Below are 16,067 nucleotides of genomic sequence, written 5' to 3' on the forward strand. Positions count from 1 at the left end.
ATATCACGATACCAGCATTTGATTCTACATGTAATTTGTTTGTGAACAAAATAAAAACATGCCTGATTTATATCGGGAAACTATGACTTCAAATTTAAGGTCTTTAAGGTGATTGCCACACGACATACAAATACAATTATGGTCAGTTATCAGAGAAATCTCTCAGTTAATAACTGTGGAAGCTGAGAAGCAAGCTCTTTCCTAATGGAGACATACCGCTATAGAAAAAAACAATAAATTTTGTTGGAAAATAAATGTTATTGACTGTCACTACGAACTAAAATTTACTCTGGTCAACTAGTCTAATTTACGCTGTGTATGAAAAAATTGACCAAATTTAATCGCTACTATTGCCGCTGTTCATCAATCCGCGCACACCCACTTGGTCCAAATCATTCTGGCGCGCATTCTGGACAGCATTTAAAAAGTCTTGAAAACCAAGTGCGTTTGCTTAGTGTAAGCCAGTCAGTGATTGGCTTTCCGAGGGCTAGCAGGCGTGACCGCTCAAATAGTCGTGAAAAGTAAGTGATTGTGATCTGACGCAGATGAGGGAAAAATAGGCCAACTGAATTTGTGTGACTTGTGACTGTGATACAAGAGTAAGCTATGATAGAATTCTGGATAACTACTCAATTGTTAAATACGTGGTAACAGTAACAGAAGAAGAGTGAATAACGTTGAATCAATCAATCGATCTGAAAAAGCAATACGTATCATCATCCACTGATTTATGCTACATAACGAGAGAATCATTTGTTGAAATTTTAAGCCTAACCGTTTTGCATTCATTCCACATTGCCTCTAGATACCATCTAACAATTTCTAAAATTAGAAAATGAAGCAAAAAGTGTGATAAGCGGTTGAAAGTGACCAACTGGAAATGAAACGATGACGTCGTATACTACTCTTGCTCAGAAGAGGTCAAAAACCACCGAAACTGCGAACGCATAGCCCATTGACATACTGTTCAAGCACGTGGTGATAGAAACGAGAAGCCGACATTCGATAACAAATTATGTTCTCCGTTCTTATTGCAGTGATATCATTCGATACGGGTGGATAAGTTAGATGATATGCGAGGAAGAAAACGGAGCCGAATTATTGTTTAGTGCAAACCGATAATCTGCAAATAGTATGCAAATAGTGAAGATGATAGATTTACGATTGTCCCATCGGCAGCGGAGAGGATCAACGATTTTCGGTGGCCGATTGCCGGTGGAGCAACTTAGGATTAGTGCAATCATTGTGATTATAGTCGTTGGCCTGATCGGAAGCAGCGTCGCAGGACTGGTCGCTAAAGGTAGGTTTCAAGTCCAAACGAAATTGGGGGGCCCAACGCCTAAACCCAAAGAGATGCAAATTCCATTTTGATCGAATTTGAGTTAGCTATACTGAAAAAAAAAACACTGTTTTCTAACATTCTAACGGTATTTTATGGTGATTTTTTCATCCAACTTGGAAAAATAACATAATTCGTAGTAGATTGGCTTCATTTTTCGAATCCCATAAAATTTATAATGGAATAAAAACTTGATAGAAAAATTTCAAAAACGTTTTTCTCCAAAGCAGATTTTTGCCACTTACACCCCTCTGCTTCTAACTCCCTTAATTAGTTTTGCCCATTCATTCTGTACACACTAGAAAGCATAACGAAAATACTACAATTCAAGTGAGTTTAAATCGATCGAGTGTCTAAGACGGACCTGCTTAATGGAGGGCCCGTGGCCTTATTTTGTGCGGCCCACGAAGCGTTTGAATTTTTGTTTGTCATAGTGATTTCTTAGTTGTTTTATTGACTAACTCAGAGCTAGAACATTTCCAAGGTTTATAATTTCAAATTTAAATTCAATTTTCCGCCATAATTTAAATTGCTGATTCTTCACAATATTCTCAATTCTTTTAAATTTACTTGATTATACGAATGAAGAAAGATCCCCCAGGTAAATTGTAAAATCCAAAATTATTGCAATTATGCAATCTTGTTATCAATTTCTGGCAAAGATGATATCTTTCGTTTCATACAAAAATAGATTTGTAAATATCAATGCAGATTTCGGCATTGTATTATAATGTTGTATTTTAGTACCGTCGATGGGGGTGGCAATGGGTCTAGGGGGTGAGATTGGGTCAAAACGGAAAAATATGATTTATGAAATATTTCAGCTGATTATGCTGATATCACTAAAATTTATATCTCATATGTTAGAGAACATATTATTATACATAATTAATCACAATATAAATTTTTAGAAATAGTAGTTTTTGTTTAATATATCAACAAACTTGTATGTTGATACTTGATAAAATTTACATCATTTAATTACTCCTGTGAAAAATATCACGCATGTATTTTAACCTCTATTGTTCTACTAGTAGAAGGTTGACAGTCTTTTCAATACACTTCACTTGTATTTTCCGGAATCTTTTTGATTTATCTACAAAAAAAAATATTTCTATTCGGTACAGTGTCTAAAACATTAAAAATGGGGGTGAGATTGGGTCACGTAAGAACGATTGTGATTGAAAACACAAGTCTTCATTTTTGACGTTTACGGTGCTGTGTGTACTCTTTCATCATTAAGATGTGTTTATTCTTTCTAAATACACCATCGCTGAACCACAAAACAAGTCTACTTGAGGATTCCGCGCATTGAATAACAATGCAACGCATTTAGACAACTTCTCTAACCATTAACTGTTATTCGTGTGCAGCCACATTTTAAAATTTTATCAAATAGATTTTTTTTAGTTTTAATTATTCATTAGTATTTTCATACCATAGAATCTTCTCACGGAAGTACAAATGAGTTGGATCGCTGAAATACCGCGATAATGACGTCAACAACTGCCTGAAATCTTTTCATCGTTGAATGTCGCACTGAAATAGAACTATTTGTTAAGGTTTATAATAATTGCTGTTTCAGTACATCTTTGGGGATACTGAATAGACTTTCAAGGCAAGTGGTATGAGACTTTAAAGATAATTTGAAGGAAGAAACACAAGAAAATTTGTGTAAACTTGACGCTAAATGCTGGGTTCACATATTTTTTCTCATTGCTCTTCATATTTTTAGTATAATCATACTTTTAAGTGGGTTTATCATCCTTGTGAAACATCTTAGATGTCTTTTCGTCTTATTTTTCAGCTGTGAATGGTTTTTTCCATTCTCAAAAACAAGTTTTTTCAATTACAGTGACCCAATGTCACCCCCTCTATGGGGTGAGATTGGATCATTTTTCATTCACTTGTAGTGTCGTAGTGAAAAAAAAATTTGCTTTATTTTTTTAGACGGTTGTTAATGTACCGTAAAACGGAGTAACTTTGATAGTTTTTTCGAAGAAAACTTCAATATTTATGCATGCTGTTGCAAAGAATTATAATTTATATTTATAAAACAAGTACTGGTATCCGAGCTATCAATTGCAGTTGATAGATTGCCAAAAGATTTATTCTGAATGGATATATGATTTTTCATATAATTGAAAGTCGGGTTTCTGTTTTGGGGTACCGTAAAACGGGGTAACTTTGATAGTTTTGACGTTAACTACGTCTTACGGCAATATACTGGGTGTCAATTGAAAATCTAAAATGTTGCGACCGTCACGAAATTATGTAAGATTTTGAATACTAATAACTCAGCCATTTATCAATAGAATTCCAATATTTTCCCACCAATCGGTCGGAAATTGACGATAGACTTTCGAAAATTGGGAAAATGTCGACCCTTTTCTTACGCAACCAAACTCGTTCATATTGTCTTTCACGATTCCTTTGGGTTGGCTAGTGCACTATAAAAGCAGACCAATTTCTGCTTCTTCGCGCATTCTTCTTTTGACGTTAACTGTGTCTTACGGCAATATACTGGGTGTCAATTGAAAATCTGAAATGTTGCGACCGTCACGATATTATGTTAGAGTTTGAACTAAAGGAAGGCTGCAACTATGAAAATCGATTAAAATTTAAATCCAGAAAATCACTTGGCGTAGTTAACGTCATGCGGTCGTGTCTTGTACACAACCCCCTTGATTTTTTCAAAGAAAACTTGAATATTTATGCATGCTGTTTCAAAAAATTATAATTTATATTGTTAAAACAAGTACTGGCATCCTAGCTATCGATTGCAGTTGATAAATTGCCAAAAGATTTATTTTGAATGGATATATAATTTTTCATATAGTCGAAAGCTGGTTTTCTGTTTTGGGGTAACTTTGATAATGGGGTATGAACAAGGGGTGGATCACTCCTGATGCATCTGATATTTCTAAAAAATTGGATGCATTCAAATGCATTTGAATGCCCACTTCCAGCAAATTTACAAATCATGGCTTGCTCAAACGTTTGACTGTTGTTGTTGTCAAAGTGTCAAACCTATCATTTTACAAACTCGAGAAGAGCTGCTACCTCATCCCAAAAATGTTCAAACACAGGTTTGAAGCACTTCCAGATTATTCTACTGAGTCGTACGCCGCATTGAAATGAATAAACAGATGGTGAGTCTGCAAGTTATACTCCCGGAATTCGTCTAGGATCATTCGCAAGCTAAATATCTGGTCCGTTTTCGAACGGCCCTCACGAAAACCAGCTTGGTATTCGCCTACGAAGGACTCCTCGAGCGGTCTCAGTCTGTTAAACAGAATGCGCGGCAGAATTTTGTACGCCGAATTCAGCAGGGTAATTCCTATGTATTTGGAACACTCCAATCTGTGCCCTTTCATGTAGATAGGACGGATGAGGCAATCCAACCAGCCGGTGGGCAATTCTTCGTCTTCCCATACCTTCAGAAGTACTCGGTGGATCGACTGATAAAGCTGCTCGCTTCCGTGCTTGAGAAGCTCGACCGGGATCTCGTCCTTCCCAGACGTGTGCCATTTCAATACCTAAAAAAAAATGCGCTCTCGGGGTAGGCATTAGATATAAATAGAAAGCGTTGTGTTTGGATGGGCATCGGATTCTTCCGAAAGAGGTGCACTTTGCGAAAAAGGACCACGTGATTATTGAGCTGAAATCGAATTCAGGATAACTTCTGTGTCCATGAGTCCTTAACGCGCCCTAACTAGAGATCAGGGAGTCGTGAGTTCGATTCTCACTGAGAAGACGTGTAACTTTTTCGCAAAATTTCACAGCAATTTGTCCATTTAATCCAATTGCAAAATATATGTAATGTTAAGCTTTTCGGTAGATTTTTTTTAAATTATTCGTGGTTAAAAAACAGATTTCAGTGAATATGATCAACAAAATACCTTCATTTGGAATGGATCTTTGACATCATTCTCTAAATTCAAATCCATTCAGCAAACAGTCAGAAATTTTAATACAATTATCTTTATTTTTATTTCAGCTAAACTTCATCATTGTTCCCCAAACTGAAATATTCTTACACAACTAATAATGAAACAGTGAAATAATAAAAATGCTTTTTCGCTGAATTATCGAGTAATTAGAAAACTGAATGACAGGACAATTTTGATAAAACTCGAATTTGATGTCCTCAATATTATCCAGGCTGTTCCATCAAGAGCATTGATATATCAAACAAGGGGCCCAGATAGCCGTAGCGGTAAACGCGCAGCTACCCAGCATGACCATGCTGAGGGTCGTGGGTTCGAATCCCATCGGTCGAGGATCTTTTCGTAAAGGAAATTTTCTCGATTCCCAGGGCATAGAGTATCTTCGTACCTGCCACACGATATACACATGCAAAAATGGTCAGTCGGCAAAGAAAAGCTCTCAGTTAATAACTGTGGAAGTGCTCATAAGAACACTAATCTGAGATGCAGGCTTTGTCCCAGTTGGGACGTAACGCCAGAAAGAAGAAGAAGATATCAAAACAAGCCGATGATTTGACTGAGTGGAGATTTCCTGCAACATTTATCGCACTAAATTAATATTTTTTTTTTCACATGTTTTACAATAAAAACGGTCATATTTACCTAAATGAGCATATTGTATTCTTTTGAAGAATTAAAACTCCAACAAAAAAATGAATTAAACTATAACGGTTGATTTTATGTCTTGTTAACAAATGGTAAATATAATATTTTCCAAGTCGATAAGACATTGATGTTTACCTAACTTATTAAAGTTTTAGTTTGTTTATTAATAAATAAAATAGTTTGGACACGACTACAATATAATATGCACATAACTATCTATAGCTTCATAAAATCTGTTTCATTTAATTTGTCAGAAAAAATCAAAATTTCTTAGATTTTTTTTTAATGAGATCATATTAATGTTTTGAAGCTGAATCATCATTTTGTAACGCAAGTTTAAAAAGTCTGATAAAGAAGTTTAATAGAAATAAACTGTTTGGCAGGTTTTCCAGCGATACTCTTTTTAGCGAAATTATTCAAAATGCTACGTCCACTGGTTGGAATACCTCCCTCCCCCTCGTCACACATCGTCACAAATCCGTGAAGACCCCGCCCCCCTCAAATGCTACGTCATTTATGGACGACCCCTAAATGAAAATTTTTAGGTTATTATCTATTTTTACAGAATACACAATACACTACATTTTCACACCCTTATTATCGTTCCGATAAAACAAATGTTTTATAACAGAGACAACTTTGTTGATGTTTTACGTTTAATCACAGTAAGTTTCATATTTCCTCTTAAAATCCCCATACCAATGTGGGATGCGAAAACTAATTTTTGTCAAATATAGCTCTCAGTTTTTTTGAGTATAGAAGTAGAGAAAACTAAGCTGCGAAGTGCCCAATAAGGTAAAGAAAACAAGAAATTACCCTAAGATCACCTTTGCAATGTTTTGTGGCTAATGCTCATGACATTACTTACTCCAATTTTTGCACACACTTTCCAAAATTGTTCCAAAAATTCAACACAGAAATTTGTAGGTTTATCGACATCTATAATTGTGGAATTCCTACCTTTTGAAAGATATACTGTAATATCCTCCATAGATTTCGTCAGCAATGGATAGTTGAAGGTAGTTTTTGTCAGTGCTCAGCGCATCAAAACAAAGGCGCCACTGTATATGGGATTTAACATTGTGGCAGCATTGCTGATCTGTCAAACACACAAGCTATCTATGCTTTCCATAGCGGCCGTTTTGGTTATTTTAATGATCCATTACTAATGAATACTTTTATATACCGTAACACGAGGTAACTTTGATAATGCGGGTAACTTTGATAATGCGAGACTCTCAACATACTAAACGAAATAACAAAGTTCCTGTTAATCTGTTAAGCAAAACGAATGCAAAAGTAAAGAGCATTAGTATGACACTTCATTTTAAAGCTATTTCCGTTGGAATCAAGTACATTTGAGGATTTATATCCAAATATGGAAAATTTATAAGATTTTAGCAATTTTGAAATGCTCTCAAACAATCTGTTCTACGATCACTATTTGATGAAGTCATAATGAATTCGTCACTTATACTTAACAGCCTAGTTATAGTAGAACTCGAATTCGGTCTCAAAACTCTTAGAGAATACTATTTTTACAAACTGGGGCCATTTTTGTAATCTTAGTCAGAAATTTCCATATAGCGTTAAACGTCTAAAGATATGCAACGCCCTACAAATGTTCTGTAATTCATTCAATTTTGTTCGAGTGATGCTCCATTATCAAAGTTACCCCAAGACAGAAAACCGACTTCCGATTATATGAAAAATTATATATCCATTACAGTGGCGCAACGAAGGGGGGGTTTTGGGGGTCAAACCCCCCCCCCCCCCCCCAGAGCAGATTTTTTTCATAGGAATTATTAAATATATTTTTGAAATTCAACACTAAAATCCACAAGCGTCGGAGCAGCCAGTTGTGTTAACAATTATATTGTTCTATGTTGTAACTTTATAATTTGAAGACTATTGAGGAGGACTACATTTTCTCGCTTTTTATTATAAATAAGCTACAGGTTTTTGAAGAGAAGTTTGTGAAACAAACATATTGAGACCGCTTTAAAAGATACATTTTTTTTTTATCAAAATTCGATTTTTCGAAAAATTTGTTAGTTGGCTCAGCATTTTGCCGAATTTTATAACCACCAGAGAGCACGTGAATTTCCGGAGAAGAAATTCATTAGTTTTCAATGATAACAAATAAAAATCCTAGGAGAGATTAAGGGAGATCGTGATTGTTGGTAAGCTGGAAAATAACACAGTTTCGTCTACAATCTTGAAATGCTTCAATATCTGCAATGCTGTTTTGCCTTCGGCAAACTGCTAATGATAGTCGCAATGCTTATTACTGCGACTTGCGCTGAAAGATCATTAGATATGTTCGTTGAAAAACTTGAAAACGTATGTAAGGAACAGAACAGACGAAGAGTGATTGAACGTTTCCAAGTCAATGTGCCTCCAAATGTAACATGGATAAACTTTAGAACAAACTACGAAAAATTAAGATCTAAATGATATTATATTAATCCCGTTTTGTAATCCCTATTTAAAAAGTTGAATCTAAGACAATGTTTGTAAAGAACGAAACTTTTGGAAATTTTCATCTGATACAACAGATTTCCTTTGAGTAGCTTTGTAACTCTATACAAAAATGCCCAGGGTGGAAGATAATAGCCTTACTTTGCATATGGCGTTGAGTTTTTTGTTTAATGTTAAGCAAGCAATATTGCTCAATTTTTATCTTCGAATTATTTACACTCGTTTTATTTTCCCAAAAACACATTATCTTCAAGTTAACAAAACCCCCCCTAGAGCCAAATCCTGGTTGCGCTACTGATCCATTAAGAATAAATCTTTTGGAAATCTATCAACTGGAATCGATAGTTAGGATACCAGTACTTGTTTTAAAAATATGAATTAAAATTCTTTGAAACAGCAGGCATAAATATTCAAAATTTCTTCGAAAAAACTATCAAAGTTACCCCGTTTTACGGTATATACTCTGAAAGAGGGGATCTAGGAAATTTATGGACGGACCATAACCAATGTTTAGTTAAGGTTAAAACTTTCGAACACAATTATCTTTTCATATAAAAACCTTTTTACAGATGGCATAGTTGACCTGATAGAGCAGTTCGACCTGCCTAGGCTTCCATCGGGTGTAACGCCAGTGCCGGGCATGTGCAATGAAACCCGTAACGATTACCAAACCTACCCGGCGTCAGCCTACAACCTGAATCAGGATACAGTGCTCAGCATTGGAACGACCCAGGTGTTCCCAAATGGCTTTCCATCCGACTTCTCCATCTTGGTCGTGCTCAAAGCCACACCCAATCTTGTACGGGTTCCACTGTTCACGGTGTATTCGTCTGATTCGGAGGAAGTTTTGATGCTGATGGTTGGAATGGAAGTTGCCCTGTATTATCAGGACACCGATGGTAACCCGGAGGAGGAAAGCCTGATCAGTTTTGGCGTCAGCATAGATGATGAACGATGGCACCGGTTGGGAATCAGTGTCAAAGGTGATTCCGTAACACTGATCAAAGATTGTCACGAGCAGGTCACTCGTAGACTAAGACGACAAGCTGGTTCAGTCATTGCCACGGACGGGTTGATTTTAACAGGCGTTCAACTCAATGAAGACGAAGGATTTTTCACCGTAAGTTTCATAGATATGTGTAAGGAGAGTATGTAGATGATCAACAGTTAACATGTTCTATTGAAATTACAGGGAGATCTTCAACTGTTCATGTTTGCCGATACTCCAGATGAAGCATTCCACATCTGTACCAAATATGCACCCGACTGTTTGGGGGCGGGCCATGGCTCTGCAACCGTAACATCAAGCATGCATAGTTTTTCGAGTCAAAGTACATCGGGTCAGAACGGATCTACATCGTCGACGTTCCATCAAACTCAGGATTTCAGTAACTCGAGAGATCAAGTCAACAAATTCGTCATATCCAGTTCTGGGTCATCTGGCAACAACTTCGAAGGGCACCGAGAATTCGTAGATATTACTGGTGAAGCCGACGGGTTGGAGATCATCGGAGAAGATGACGAATATTACAACAACTTGGAATTAGAAGGAGAGGATAGAAAAGTTGAGCAGCACCAATTTAGTACAAGCACACAGCGCAGCAATACGGAATGGCATCGCGTAGAAATAAACCGAACCAGACCAGGAATTGTTGATCAGACTGGTAGAAGGCCTATTCTACCACTTCCAGACCCGGAATATGACTCATCAGCATCGGATAATAATCGACCCGATGGAGTTCAACCATCTGTAGAACACGAACAAGATCCGGATGTAATATAAATCCTTCAGTATTTTATACGGTTTTCTATAATCTTCCAATTATTCCAGGATACTTCAGTGTCATTTCCAGCACCCCCCACTGGCAACTACAGTATAACTGGATTCCGAACGATCATAGGTCCAAGAGGACCACCAGGAGAGCCTGGTCCTAAGGGTGAACCCGGACGAGATGGACTACCGGGGCAAGGTGGACCTCCTGGACAACCTGGTCATGTGTTCATGATTCCTCTGAGCCAAACCGCCAATGAGAAAGGTCCCGATTCGCAAGCGGAAGCATTCCGTGCAATGTTGTCTCAGCATATGATGGCTATGAGAGGTGCCGATGGGCCTATGGGATTAACAGGAGTACCTGGTCCTGTTGGTCCTCCGGGACCAGAGGGTACAAAAGGAGAACCTGGAGATAATGGTGAACCTGTAAGTATTTGGAAAATGTGGATGCTGCTCCAATATAACACCTTTCTTCCATTTTATAGGGTCCGCGAGGCTTGCGAGGAGCACATGGACCACCTGGTCGTGAAGGTCGTCGAGGGCGAGCTGGAAGAGATGGTGAACGAGGAGTTGTTGGCTTACAAGGTTCAAAGGGTGAGCCTGGCCCAGTTGGCTTACCGGGAATGGTTGGTGAGAAGGGTGAGCGCGGTCGGCATGGTAATATTGGCGAAAAGGGCGCACAAGGGCATGAAGGAATCCAAGGAGAAGATGGACCTCCAGGTTTACCTGGTATGTGCAGATTAAAAACAAATCTTCCAGTTAATCTTACGATGAATTATTTTTGCAGGTCTTCCCGGAGAATTAGGTCCACGCGGTTTCGCAGGGCCTCGTGGTTTCCCAGGTCCATCAGGTAATCCAGGGATTCCCGGAACAGAAGGTCTCCCGGGCGTTAAAGGAAACCCTGGTCCACAAGGTCAACCAGGAGCACCAGGTCAGACAGGTCCAGCTGGTCCGGTAGGACCTCCCGGACCACAAGGAAATATGGGTCCCCCAGGTAATGTTGCGATTCTTCGATTGTCACTGGCTCACGAGGTCAGTTTTCAATTTTGCATCATTCATTAAGCTCCGCGATCTCGTTAATTCGCAAATCTGTTTATTTCAAAAAGCTGCTTACAATTTTAAAAAGACTCACTACTAATACTAAACCCCTACACTTACATCAAATTGAAAAACAACTAATCCAAACATGTACCTACCAGGTATCGCGGGCCCACACGGTAAGCCGGGTATTCCAGGGCTGCCTGGAGCAGATGGTGCACCAGGACGCGAAGGAAGCCCTGGCATCGTTGGACCCAAAGGAGACATTGGCTCACAAGGAGTGCAAGGTTCTATTGGATTTCCTGGCAATCGCGGCCCAAAGGGTGACGATGGAGAACGAGGTGGTCCTGGTGACAAAGGAGATAAAGGTGAACGAGGCCATGATGGTGAGAAAGGAGACATGGGCCCACCAGGTGAGAGAGGATTGATCGGCCTGCAAGGCACTGCGGGCATTGAAGGACCGGAAGGGCCAAAGGGATTTGAAGGACCTCGCGGAGAAACTGGGCACATGGGTTTACCGGGCGAAAAAGGTAAACAAGGTGTTCAAGGATTTGCCGGGTATCCTGGACCAACAGGCGATAAGGGTGATAAGGGGATAGTCGGTATTCCTGGTTTGGCTGGTGATAAAGGCGAGAGGGTAAGATAAGTTCATTCAAAATATCAAGTCCATGTACATTATTGATCGTTGCAACTAGGGAAATACTGGACTTCAAGGAGAGCGTGGAGAGGTCGGACCAAGAGGATTCCGGGGAGCTCGTGGTAGACGAGGCGCTGATGGTACACCGGGACCTAAGGGTGATACCGGTCAACCAGGATCGTCGGGACCGCAAGGAGAAATGGGTCCTCAAGGTATGGAAGGTCCTCGTGGTTTCATAGGCCTTCCCGGCCCACAAGGCAACAACGGCAAAGATGGTCCTCAAGGTACCCCAGGTGAACGTGGCCCTCCGGTAAATATCTTTTAATGTTATTCCTCTTTAAATATTTCTTAGAACTACTCGTTTTTCTAGGGAGAAAATGGGAATCCAGGCCCTACTGGTCACCCAGGTGTTATCGGCCCTCAAGGACCAACAGGAGAACCAGGTCCAGTTGGTGAACCCGGAATACCTGGATTACCAGGAATGCCAGGGGAACCCGGAGTTCCTGGCGATAGCGGTAAAGAAGGTCAGGTTGGTCCACCAGGGCCACCCGGAAAAAATGGTCCACCTGGTGGGCAAGGTCTACCAGGATTTCCAGGTGAACGAGGAATGATGGGAATGCCGGTAAGTTAGTGTCGTCTCACATTCTTGAGATACTTGCTAAACAAGTATTTTGGCATATACAGGGTCTTCCTGGACTGAAAGGTGAAATCGGCGTACCAGGTCTAGCAGGCCCGGTTGGAGATAAGGGGCAACCAGGTGAACCAGGAAAAGAAGGTCCTCCTGGACCAGAAGGACGAGGAGGCCCACCAGGACCAACAGGACCATCTGGTTTGAAAGGAGAACGAGGTGAAATGGGACTGGTGGGACCAATTGGTCGAGATGGACTCCCCGGGCAACGTGGTTTAACAGGACCTCCAGGACCGCAGGGCTCGCCTGGCGAGGATGGTGATAAGGGAGATATTGGCCCTCCAGGAGAGAAAGGATTCAAAGGATCTCAGGGTGAAGCTGTAAGTGCAATTGGATACCTCCAAAGGTGCATATTTATTACAAACTTTTCTTAAATAGGGTCCTGTTGGATCGGCGGGTCCGCAAGGAAGCCGCGGAGAACCGGGTGCAATCGGACCTCCTGGCGAAAAAGGACCACCAGGGGAAATGGGCCGTGCTGGCTCAAAAGGCGAAGACGGTCCAACAGGTCTTCCTGGCCCACCAGGTCCAGCAGGTGCCCAAGGAATGCCTGGACCATCCGGAATCAAGGGAGATCGTGGAGATGACGGTCTTGTTGGACCTGCCGGATCTATTGGTCCTCCTGGAGAACCAGGTAGACGAGGTCCAAGAGGAGCTGAAGGTGCTCCCGGAGCCACTGGCCCAGCAGGGCCTCAAGGTACGAAATTCAATGTTATTATATACGACAGTTTCTTAACTTTCCCTTTTGTATTGTTAAGGATTGATTGGAGAACCTGGTCCACAAGGACCTCCTGGTCCAGATGGACCGGAAGGCAAGGATGGTGAAAAAGGATCAGTTGGACCAAAAGGTGAAGAAGGTAAAAGTGGTCCACCTGGACCTCCAGGAAAAAGAGGTCCAGCTGGACCAGAAGGACCAAAAGGTGTGGTTGGATCTCCCGGCTTTCCGGGTAATCCTGGAGAACCGGGTGTGATTGGCCCTAAGGGTGATACTGGAAAGGATGGAGAAGATGGAAAGCAAGGTAAATTATTTGAGAATCGTTTTTTTGTAAAATGTATTGATTGAATTAATCACAAAAAGGTGAACCGGGACAAACTGGCGATCCGGGCCCACCAGGAATACCTGGAGAAGTTGGACCTCCAGGAAAAATGGGACCGGAAGGTCCGGCTGGATTGCAAGGCTCTGTAGGTCCATCTGGAGAGAAGGGAGACCGTGGATTACCAGGTCCAATTGGAAACCCAGGTCTAGTTGGTCCTCAAGGCATGCCAGGAGCGCAAGGTCTACCAGGACTGCGAGGATCGCCAGGTGCATCTGTATGTTGATATATCCGATATATTCATGAATTACTCGATAATATTGAAAACCTTTTTTCAGGGAGAAATTGGACCTGTTGGAAAACCTGGAGAATCAGGTCCTCCTGGAAAGATTGGTGAAACTGGATCGAAAGGCCAAAAGGGTGACCGTGGTCGTCGAGGTTTGAAAGGACATAGAGGTGAACTAGGTATGGTTGGATTGAAAGGTGATAGTGGTGAAAAAGGCGATAAAGGTGTTAGAGGCAATAGTGGCCCAGATGGTCCGAAAGGACCCCCTGGACCGGTCGGTCCTCTTGGCTTGAAGGGCAATGATGGTCCACAAGGTCCGCCTGGTAATGAAGGGCCGTTAGGTCCAAAAGGTTCAGAAGGTGTTGCTGGTTTGAAAGGTGAGGCAGGACCACCTGGACCTCCAGGTCCACCCGGTCCTCCAGCTGAAGCTCCCCTAATTCCACCGGAGTTATTGTTCAGGATGAGTGAATTCACTATGACGAAAGGTGAAGATCGAATGAAGCGAGAGGCTGAAGAAATTCCAGAAGAAGAAGATGACTTTGACGAGGAACTTTTGAAGATTGAGCCAAAGAAAAAGAAAAAGAAGAAGAAGATCAAAGATGAAATGGGTCCAAAATTTTTGGATATGTACAGCTCAATCTACTCTATGCGCCAAGAATTGGATCGAATTAGGAAACCAGTAGGCACCAGAGAGAATCCCGGCAGAACTTGCCGAGATTTGCATTATGGACATCCGCAGTTCAAGGATGGTAAGTAGATAAATCAGAAAGACGTTTATATCGTTTCTTCCTGACTTATACGCTTACCTCACAGGTTGGTACTGGATCGATCCGAACTTGGGTATGGCGGATGATGCCGTTTATGTCTTCTGCAACATGACAGCCGAAGGCGAAACATGTGTTTTCCCAGATTTGCACAGTTCTCAGATGCCGAACATTCCATGGAGGAAGGAAAATGATAAGACCGATTGGTATTCAAACCTAAGAGGCGGCTTTAGGGTAATTAGGGCGAAACTCAGATTAAACAACCACTCTATTGATCATCGATCTCTATATTTCAGATTTCATATGAAACAGTCGGTGTTGTACAGATGACCTTCTTGCGATTACTCTCCGAAGGTGCATATCAGAACTTCACGTATACCTGTATGAACAGTGTCGCCTGGTACAGCAATCAAGAGGAAAACCATGACGATGCGATTCGCTTCCTCGGTGACAACGAGATCGATATTGGTTACGAAAACTCCAAATTGCGACCAAATGTCCTGGTGGATGGTTGCAAATCTGGCAAAAGCAAAAGCGAGACAATTTTTGAAATTCGTACAACTAAACTGCAATATCTTCCGATCATTGATTTCTACCCGGTGGATTATGGACAACCACAACAAGCGTTCGGTTTCCAAGTAGGACCCGTATGCTTCAAATAGTTTTGGAAAGATGGCTACCGAGACAAATTGCTTCAAAGAATTATAGGATATGATTTATGGAACACGCTAGGGATGACGCTAGAATTTTTTGCATTTTGCGAGAAGTATTCCTATGATATGTAAGATACGTACTAGTGGTAAGAAATAGGCGATAATTAGCAATGCACACACAAAACTAGCATAATACAAAGGGGAACTAGGCTAAGCTTAGGTAAGAACGTAACTACAAAGGACTGAACAACATCATAAGTCAGGAGGGGAATCTACCATCAAACATCCATGACTTAGTTGTAAAATTAGGTTGAATATATACTTAAGGACGCACACATTCATTCCGCATTCATCACAACGCAAAAAAGATCCCAAATCACTGCCAAATATCTGATTTGTGAATTGTAGGAGAAATATATCGTCGATTGTTTGAGCAAAGTTTCTTGTTTTGTTATTTAAATAATCGGTAATAATGGTAAATATATCTATCATATAATATCACATCTGATCCTAAAATTTACGTTAATCCAGCTGACGATAGTTGTACAGTTCACAGTAATGAATCAAATAAGGGTCATTTTCTAGAAGAAAGTGTTATTAACCTTTGAGTACTCAACATCTGTATTTGAGGATTTCCAAATCATTAATCAACTGCTGAAAAATCTATTTTACAACTGATTTTTCTTAATTTAATGACACAGAAATGACAATTCATCGCTGTTCCAATTTTGATGTTTAAGCCATTCTCCTTTAAAATTCAAGTCTGTGACCTCTGGGGTTTTTT

The 16,067-nt window shown here is 40.5% G+C and overlaps 1 protein-coding gene across 2 annotated transcripts; it reads left to right on the plus strand.

Moving 5' to 3' along the window:
- Positions 1-428: 428 nt before the first annotated feature.
- Positions 429-15,721, plus strand: LOC5566447 (collagen alpha-1(V) chain). 2 transcript variants are annotated; one of them, XM_021844853.1, is made up of 17 exons: positions 429-521; positions 1,038-1,300; positions 8,985-9,535; positions 9,608-10,189; positions 10,247-10,612; positions 10,672-10,915; positions 10,974-11,180; positions 11,386-11,861; positions 11,920-12,171; positions 12,232-12,483; positions 12,546-12,869; positions 12,928-13,243; positions 13,305-13,565; positions 13,625-13,857; positions 13,919-14,615; positions 14,680-14,864; positions 14,927-15,721. In XM_021844853.1, the coding sequence occupies exons 2-17, from the start codon at positions 1,135-1,137 to the stop codon at positions 15,290-15,292; spliced, it is 5,478 nt and encodes a 1,825-aa protein (XP_021700545.1). In that variant the 5' UTR covers positions 429-521; positions 1,038-1,134; the 3' UTR covers positions 15,293-15,721. The 2 variants fall into 2 exon arrangements, with proteins under 2 accessions (XP_021700545.1, XP_021700546.1); XM_021844854.1 differs by having other exon boundaries at positions 453-599.
- The last annotated feature ends 346 nt before the right edge of the window (positions 15,722-16,067 follow it).

Source organism: Aedes aegypti, chromosome 2 (assembly GCF_002204515.2).
Source record: "Aedes aegypti strain LVP_AGWG chromosome 2, AaegL5.0 Primary Assembly, whole genome shotgun sequence".
Lineage (NCBI taxonomy): Eukaryota > Metazoa > Arthropoda > Insecta > Diptera > Culicidae > Aedes > Aedes aegypti.